Source organism: Drosophila novamexicana, unplaced genomic scaffold, assembly GCF_003285875.2.
Source record: "Drosophila novamexicana strain 15010-1031.04,08,12 unplaced genomic scaffold, DnovRS2.1 tig00000644-arrow-pilon, whole genome shotgun sequence".
NCBI classification, from domain to species: domain Eukaryota; kingdom Metazoa; phylum Arthropoda; class Insecta; order Diptera; family Drosophilidae; genus Drosophila; species Drosophila novamexicana.
This window is the reverse complement of record NW_020824814.1, coordinates 837,368-846,846: the sequence shown is the minus strand read 5'-3', so window position 1 is coordinate 846,846 and position 9,479 is coordinate 837,368. Positions and strand designations below refer to the sequence as shown.

At 38.7% G+C, this 9,479-nt stretch overlaps 1 protein-coding gene across 1 annotated transcript; it reads right to left on the bottom strand.

The window, feature by feature from the left end:
• Nucleotides 1–213: 213 nt before the first annotated feature.
• Nucleotides 214–629, bottom strand: LOC115762719 (larval cuticle protein 65Ag1-like). Its single transcript, XM_030705045.1, has 2 exons — nt 481–629; nt 214–412 (listed from the first exon to the last, which is right to left on the bottom strand). The coding sequence occupies exons 1-2, from the start codon at nt 597–599 to the stop codon at nt 214–216; spliced, it is 318 nt and encodes a 105-aa protein (XP_030560905.1). The 5' UTR covers nt 600–629.
• Between the last annotated feature and the right edge of the window lie 8,850 nt (nt 630–9,479).

Sequence of the window (9,479 nt, the reverse complement as noted above, 5' to 3'; positions counted from 1 at the left end):
TGCTAATTTCCAGATGTGTTCCTCAAGAACATGCCAACGTGCATCCAAGATACTATATACTAAGTATACCATGCTGGAAACTAGAAATCAAATGAGCTAGTAGAACTGTAGCGTGCTCTTTTTCCGATTGATGAGCTACTTTTGTCCGTTTGCATAGGAAAACACAAAAACTTTAGATCAACATTAAATTTATTTCAGTTTTAATATCGCTTCTTAGGCAACGGGGGCGACGGGCAGATGAGCGCCCTGGGGCTGGAAACCGTTCTCATCGGCGACGTAGTTGACCAGGTAGGTCTGACCATCATCGGCAACGAAGGAGTATGAGCCCTGGACGGAAATAGCCTCATTTTCTGAGCCAATGTTCTTCAGCTGACCTGCTGCATTTTCCTTAATGCCATTGGATGTCTCGAATCTGTAGCATCAAAAGCAAAGGATTAGCAAAAGCTGGACAGTAGCCCGTCTTAAGGGGTTAATAATTACTCGTAGTTGAATGATTCGGGTCCAACATCGGCTTCGCTGCGCAGAGTTTGTGCATCAGAATCAGCGGGTGCGGCCAGGGCGACGGCGAAGAGCGCAACGAAGACGATCAGGAATTTCATTTTTAGGTTTTTGTGTTGCGCGTTTGAGGTATCAAAGGTAACTATACTAACATCTGGCAAGTGGACGTGTATTTATATCAGAGCTTGAAAATAAATTTGCATTTCGCACGGCCGCAGCTTCCGAATCGGCTGTGGGCGATTTCAGGGTCAGCATTTTGAATAAAGAACTTCATGTTTAGCGTCGGTATAACTAGTTTTGAGGCCCCTAAAATGAACTATGTATTTTGAATAGTTTGAATTCGTGGCGATATTCAATGAAAACTAGTTTACTGCTTAAGACGGTACAATAGCTGAGACTAAAGCAAGATAAAATGAAAAATTACCAAAAATTAAAATTCGTATCATACATATTTATTAGAAAAAATCAAACAAGTATTAAAATTAGCCTACGGCGTCCAAATGTGAACATTTTATATGGCATACGCCAGTTGCCGATTTGATTGGGATTACATGAATGTAAAAAAAAAATGCTCTACGACTACAGTAAAATATATTATAATAAACCTTCAGTTGCACGGGGCTTTGATCTCTTGACTTTAATATCAAAATCAAAAAAGAGAAGTTCAATATGTTTCTTAAAACTTGCTGAGTACACGTTAAGGTGAAGGACGGAAGGGCTCTAATGAGAATATGCATATGAATACATTTGGGGGCCACTTTAAGAGCACTTCTTCAACCATTTCATGCAGTTTGCCCCAATTTATCAACGTTATAAGATTTACTATTCAATTCGTCGTAGTCCGAGCATTTTTCAAAATGCATTTAACTCACTTTGTCATAGTCCGTAAATTTGAAATGTCATTGCGACTTTCAACTGTCGACTAGCGCACAACCTTGTGGCTTTCATATGACATCCTACACATATCCTGGCACCGAGCCGGAGACAGAGACCGAGATAGAGAGCGACACAGCCGTAGACAGGGCCAGCTTTGTGCGAGTGCAAGTGAGAGAGCTGCCAGAGTCGCAGTCAATTTTGTGTTTTAGCTGCCCTTAAAGCATACAGCATAAATATATATATATATGAAAGGCAGATATACATATATGCTGTGTATACCAGCTCTAGATCCGGTCCAGAAATGAGGAGGAAAGAAAATTGCAGAAAATAAAAGCCAAACATAATTGGAATATTGGAAATCTCAGGCCAGTTTCTGAATGTACAAAATATATGCCATTTACATTCAATCAATAACTAATTAACCTTTCTTATGCAACCGATTCATTGTAATTGATTTATTTAAAGCTGTTTAATTAAGAAAACGTAGCTTAATTTAAGTAAAAATAACTTAATTATTATTGTCTTATAAATTGTTTCCATTTTAGCATTTATGCTTAATTTTCTGCTCATAGATAAGCTACAAATTGAAGAAAATACCTAAATATTGCAATTCCTGATTGATTTGAACCAGCTACCTCTCCTCTACTAGTTCGACTCCTAGTTTGCAAAGTAGAACTTCTATTGCTGCCTCTTTGATTATGTTTTTTACACAACCTTTGACCACTGGAGTGTAATTTTCTTTTTTGCTGAAATTATGCCTAGGTATTCGCCAGCTTTAAGCTGCGGGTCGGCATTCAATTTGTCGCAACACCTCACCTGTTCTCACCTTGCCAGGGAAGCTGACCGCACGCCATAAGAAATAAATTATTTCTTATCGGGGCAACCGAACTGGCCACAGAAAAGTTTTTTGTCTACACAGAAACTGCAACGTTTTCTATCTGCAATTTCTTTTATTTTTTTTTTTTTGTCACTCGATAATTTGTAGAAGTCCTTCGTCCTGTCGTAAATTGTCTTTGGCAGCCCAACAGGCTGTCTGGACCGTTTCGAATCGCAGTCGCCGTCGGCCTGGGTCCGTTCCTCGACCCTGCCAAAAGTTTAGTCCAAGACGATGCGCTGGGCGCGACAGCCAAATCAACAAGCAATTGTTGCTGGTAAAACACGTTTCTGCCCCTTACCCGTGCGAAACCCAGCCCGCAATTTCCCCGCTCCCATCTTGTTGGCAGCGTCTATAAAGATTACAGCGCAGCAGGAGCGGCAAAACTTTTTAATTTTATAAAAACAAACGGCAAGCATTTGAACTGCGACACCGACCACAGCACAAGCTGAAGACAGAATAAAAACCGACTCTGAAAAATAGAAAAATATATAGGTATATATAAAAGTATCTTAATATAATACAAAATTACGTTTGATGGACATGGCTATTTTTCAAATAATTCAGCAGTTAATACACTGCAAACTACAAATTCAAAAATAATCAAAAAAAAAAAAATGCTTTAAGAAGGAGTCCCGGACTAGGGCTTACTTCTAGGGCTTACCTATATCCTGTTACTTCTTGCAGGATTTTTATTGATTGCTTGGAAACGGAGTAAGTTATCGACTATCGGAAATAACCTCGATCTGCGCCTACATCTAAAATTTGAAGTCTCTAGCTCTTATAGGCTCTGAGATCCTTGCGTTCATACATACGGACGGACGGACGGACAGACAGACGGACATGGCTAGATCGACTCGGCTATTGGTGCTGATCAAGAATATAAAGTATTGGGGTCGGAGATGCTTCTTTCTGCCTGTTAGATACATTTGGATTTTGCACAAATACAATATACCCTTATACCCATTTTTTATGGGTTCAGGGTATAAAAATATATATAACCCTTTTCTTTAACATTTATGGATACGGATATACTAAAGGAATAAGTTAAAGATTAAAACTCTTATTTTGTAGCTCATTGGAATGAAGTACAGTTAAAACATGTCACTGTTAACAAAATTACTGTTATTTAAAATGTACTTTCGAAGAAGCTTTTAACTATTTTCGAACAATAGTCTAGATATGAAGAATTAGCTTTTGAAAGCAGTTTTTACCAAGAGGAGTGTCTCGACTTTTACGAAAAACAAGCTATTCTTTAGCGTTACTGTTAAATTGCTGTTATCTTTAACAGCATTCGGTTCTGTTATTTTTAGCAGCAAGACAAAATGTAAAGCTTTCCGAAAGAAGGACGAGCTGTAAACGGTTAAGCTTTCGGAAAGGATTTCGTGCCTCGAAAGCTTTTGTAGTGTTTTTGAGCTTTCATTCTACTTTATTTATGTGTTTTTTTTTAATGGGAATTTTATCGAGCACACACACCAAAAGCTTTTACAACATGAAAAAAAACACTTTTACAAAAGACTCAGGCCTTTGCTGGGCTAAAATGCATTTCAGACCGAGTCAAGTTTTTGCCACTAATTGAAATTCTTTATTTATCAGCTTGCCATCGATGCCCGGTTGAGGTTGCATTTGCTGCTGCCACTGTTTGTCTCTTTATAAAGCACCTGCCCGCACAGAACGCCTCACCTGTTCTGGCTGGAAACTGTTTTCATTTATTTGCTGGCTTCCTGGCTTTTTGTTTTGCTTGGCGGTTAGAGGCAGGTGCGCGGCAGTGAAGGATTTGGCTTGCTATTTCCGCTCAGCGCATGACGCGCAGCGGAACAAAAGAAAAATTGTAATGAAATTCGAAACTGCAAGAGCAAACAACAACTGAGAGATGCCTAAAACGGGCTGAAAGCGGGAAATATCCTTTAAAAGGAAAACAAAAAAACAAAAAAGTGCTCTAGTTTGAAGTGCGCGCTGGGATATACCCTAAACCCATCTACCCTAAGCCTCGAGCTACAGCAAAACAGACACACACACAAGCATACATGTTGCTTCTGCTTCTTCTAGCCTTAATCCCACACTGCGGGAACTTGGGCATTTATTTCCTGATCTCTTTTTAAGAGCATATATATGCAACGAAATTTGTGTTAATATAGAGGCCCAGGCAACTTTGTACTAAACGGGGGCGATGTGTCCAATAGATACAGTATATTATGGATCTATGCAAAATATATGATAGTCTCTAGCTCATATAAGCTCCGAGATATGCTCTAAATACAATACAAGAAAGTTTGCCATGATCTAAAATTGATGCCATGATCCTTGGACAGAGGAGGATGAAGAGTAAAGTATGTATTTATATATTTTTATAGGAGATGCTTTCTTCGTAGAAGCTTCCCTCTGCCTGTTACATACATTTCCACACAGCCAATATACCCTTTTGAATCATACACAAAGGATCCGGGGCATAAAAGAAATCACTTCGGCTGGTTCAACTTGATTCAAATGCAACCTTGATTTAGCCAAACACAAATACATTTTTCGATATTTGAATGTGGAATAATCGAGGGTTCTTTTTTTTTCTAGTATATTCAGCTGTAAATGTGACAAAATGTCATCAAGTGTTACACATGTGAGCGTGTGTGTGTGTGTCTTAAGAGTTCCATCATTATAAACATCAAATATTTCTATGTAAGTGTCAAAAGAATGATATTATGGGTTTGCCTCAAATGAAGAATCGCAAAAGCTACCAACTGGCTCACTGTATGCAAGTGTACGTATGTGTGTGTGTGTGTGTGTGTGTGTGTGTGTGTGTGTGTGTGTGTGTGTGTGTGTGTGCGTGCCGGTGTGTGTCAACTGTCAACCTTTGTCAGTCGATTTGTTTGTGAAATGCTAATCCTATAAGAGCGACTGTCTCGTACGTGTCGTTTAATCAGTGAAAATCACAAAATGCGAGACAACACCGGAAACTTGTGTGTGTTACGACTGCAAAATTCCATTTCCTCTTCCAGACACACACACACACATGTGGGTGTATGTGTGTGTGTGTGTGTAAGAACAATTCAGAATATACTATAGGATATAATTTAACATGTTTACAATAATGAAAGCAACTGAACAATAGTTAACCATTTGCCCAGGCTTAATCATGCATGTTAACAGTCTTTTGATATAAACAATAAAATGGTTTAATAAATGAGCCTTAATAGATCAATTTTGCTTATGGAAGACCCTTTGTTATAGGCTGTGAAAGGGCTTTTATGGGCGCTAATTCGAAACATTTAGAATAAGCGCCCAGAAAAGCCCCATTCAATGCCTAGAAATAGGTGCAAGCATTGGCAAAAACAATTGATAATATCTAGTTGTTAAAGTTTGTTACCCCAGGGTCTGGTTAGCACTCTACGCTTTTTCTATGCTAGCCGCTTACAATTCTCAACAGGTTAAGGCCTCGAAAGGGTTGCAAGGCATCTGCAAGCCTCGAGCCGATAGGGAGCAATACTGATAATCGATCAATTTCAAAAGTTACCTTGAAGGAAAAACCTAGAGTTTATTTACTTGTTGTTTGTTGTTTTTTATATTACAATAAAAAATAAGCAATGTTGACCGCCAACCGACCGGCTTATTAGTATTATTAATGTGCACCAGCTTCTTCTACGCTTGATCAAGAATTAAATGCGTTTATCTTCCTCTTATATGAACATATTGTTATTGCTGTTAAGTTAATAGTGCTAACAGCTGCGTATCGAAAAGTCATCGATAACAGTGTTGCGTAACGTGAATATATAAAACATATGTGTTACTTTACATACTTCCATTTGTTAAGTACTTTTATTATCCTAATCTCAATAACTAATATGGCACATGCTTAAGACCTGAAACTACAATGGCCCCTTAAACGACTTTACATTGGTAAAATATTAGCTTACAATTATGACATACCATATTTAACTTCGCAGATGTCTTCTTTTAAAAGATTTCAATAGCCACAATCAATACAATCTGCGAAGCTAAACAAATAGAATTAAGAGTTGCCTCTCCCTTTTATGCACTAATTCTCAAAAATTTCGAATGAAAAACTCATCAGACGAGTGTACTCAGTAGAGGCAGTGTAGAAATAGAAGCTGTTCGGATGCTAGTGGAACTACCTGAAGCATTTGGGGCATGACAATAACAACAAGTGCCATTTGGGCTTGGGGATACGACGCCCACGACCACATCATTATCAGACCGTGTTCGCGGTTGAAATAGCCAATTACTGCAGGAAACCATTAGCGGCCCTATCACTGTCGTCAATCTAAGTACTTCCGGACAGGCTGGAGACAGGCTCGAGCCATGTGCAGGTGCCGGAGTGCGAGCAATGCCCTCTTCGCTGGTTTGGCAAAAAAATAAATATGTATTTAGATACCCAGATACAGAAATATATGCTCATTTGTTTGTGTATCGACACCGACTGTCTGGTCTAATCAATGCCAAACCAAAAGAAATTAATAACATGTACGCGTGCTCGGGTCGAGAGTGCTCGACTTAAAGTTACCCTGTGGGCAAAGTAATCCCTAGAGAGTAGTTGCAGTTCACTGGAAAAAGTTGCCTAACATCTTTTTGTCAAATATATCTAAATGTATTGCAGTGTGTATATGTTTGGTATTTCTATGCAACAAAGTGTCGCATACTTATATATTTAAATACAGGGTATTATTTAATGCATATACACACTACAGTATTGATTGATATAAACGTAAGCTGTGGGTTTAGCTTCCATCTTATTCCCAGGAGAAATCTTGTTGTCGCCATGGGTTGTTTTTTAATTTCATTTTGCATCTAAATTTGGCTCGTTTTATAAATAATTTCACATAATACATTCTATATGCCAGCAATTCCTTCTTTCTTTTATGCTCCCAAAATATTTGCAAATTTTTATTAATATCGGACTACTATATCATATAGCTGCTATACGTAAGCTCCGTGAAACAGTTGTATTTTATATGACGAAATATTCTGTTTTTATATTCTATTCGAGCTTCAATATTTTCACCTATCGACGTGGCGAAGGTATACTTACTTTCTCGTTTGGTTTTCAAGTTAACTTAACAGTTTTGCTGTACACCCTATAAATGAGCCATATCTTATAAATATCTGAATACTCTATCACATACTTATCAAATATTTGGTTTCATATGAAAAACTGTTGTTTTTTGCAAGCAAATTGTTTGAAGTGCATTTCAAAGCAGCAAATGTATACGTCTTTACTGCTGTAGTCATTTGCAGTTGCACAGGGTATACGTAATACACACGCACACTCGCACACACTCACACGCACAGGCAATCTAATACGCACAACACTATAATGTGTAGTGTATGCACAACATGTAGCATACTTATGAGAGCAGCGGCAGCAACAACAACAGCAGCCATTAGCTGGCAGGCTGTAGATGAAGCCTCATCATTTGCTCGTTTTATATACCCCTATATATATATATATATATATATTTGAAACGTTGCTCAGGTGCTGCGCGGTCCCGGGCCCGTTTGATAACTGCGCCGTATACCGGGGCCATAACCGGGCACATAATGCGGGGCGACACCCCTTTTGCTGGCATACTAAACAGCAGCAGCAAAAGCAGCAGCAGCATCATCATTAACACTCCAGCACCAGCAACAACTATGAGCTTAACACCTTTTGTTGTTGTTCTTCTTGTTGTTGCTGTGTGCGCGGCATAAATTAATAAAAATTTCATGTGCCAAATAATTACAATTAACATGAGTTCTTAATTAAGAGCTGCCGCTGCTGTTGCTGCTGTTGCTGTCGTCCTTGCTGTTAATAGGCTCGTTCATTTGCCATCGCCTGGCTTCGTCATCCTGCTGCTGCTGCTGCTACTGCTGCTCCTGGTTTTACCTTTAATGCAATACAACACACTCGGCTGCGTTCGGTGCGGTTCGTTAAATCCCCTTGGCAGCCCTGCCAAAACCCTCAGCACGCCGTTCCAGCCCCTTTGTTGCCTACTGCCTGCTGCCTGCTTAATTTTCTGCCTGCCAGCAATTTTTTTTCTGCTTCCACATTTTTTTTTGTTTTTTAGCAATTGAAGTGTCGATATTTTATGTGTTGTTCGTTCGCTTAATTAAAAATGCCAAAGGTTAACGCATGCGAGCCCGTCTGTATCCGCCGCCCATTGCTGCCACGCCCTCCGCTGCACAACACTCGCGCGTTTATGAATTTAATTTATTTGGAGCACATCATTTTCGAGCATCAGTGTTGCCTTCTTTTTTTTGTGGCTTTGCGTGTTAGCTTTTTGCTGCCCTTTTGTGTGTGTGTGTTTTGTTGCAGTTTTAAGACCGGGGTGAAAAGTTTAATCAAAGCCAAAAAACAAAATGTAAACTGTTGCACAGTGGCACCAGAACACTTTTTGGTGCTCAAATAAAAAATATAGATATTTATGATAAATATATATGTATACATATACGTGGCAATGAGCTGCAATGCGGCTTAGCTTAAACGAAAGCTTTCTATTTAAATGCAGCCCACATTTTCAGTTATTTTACGTTCTACTTTGAATTTTACTTTCCACCCAGAGTGGTGGATTCTTAGAAATCAGTGAAACACGCCAAGAGATGACTACTGTGAAAATATCATGTTTCTAGCTGTTACAGCTTAGGTTTTGCGTTGTTGATCAATCAGTCAATCAATATTTTTGTATATACATAAAAACATCCGCATATTTACTCTTTTTGCTTATTTATTTCCACCCAGAGTGGTGGATTTTCTAAAATCGGTGAAAGGTGACTTCAGAAAATACATTACCTACCAACGGTTCGACCTAAGAGTTGTTCATCAATCAATCAATCACATATAGTTTACTTTAAATTTTATAATCTTCACACATTTTGCTCACAAATTCCACCCAGAGTGTCGGATTTGTCAGCAGTGAGTACAGTAAAAAGAGCGAGCTTTCTAGTTACAACGTATTGTCAATCAATCAATCAGTCAGTCAATCAGCTAGATCATCCATCAGTAGAAATATTTTTGTATATATTCTTATGTGATGAGTCGGTCAAAGATACACTCGCAATTTCTTTTCCGGCTGATTTTCATGTCAGTTTCTTCTTGTATCTTGCCCCACTGTGCTGCGATATTATTTATGTTAACGTTTAGTTGAATTTGAGAAACTTTGACACTGGTTTATTAATAGCAGCTGGACTTTGAGTTATGTAGCTAGTGCGTTTTGCGTGCCAAACTATTTTGGATTTTGGCCAT

Bases quoted from the DNA above. Each gene is read 5' to 3' on its own strand.
- LOC115762719 (XM_030705045.1), bottom strand. From the start codon at position 599: ATGAAATTCCTGATCGTCTTCGTTGCGCTCTTCGCCGTCGCCCTGGCC. The intron at 413-480 runs GTAATTATTAAC...TTGATGCTACAG, and splicing joins CCCGAATCATTCAACTACGA to ATTCGAGACATCCAATGGCA.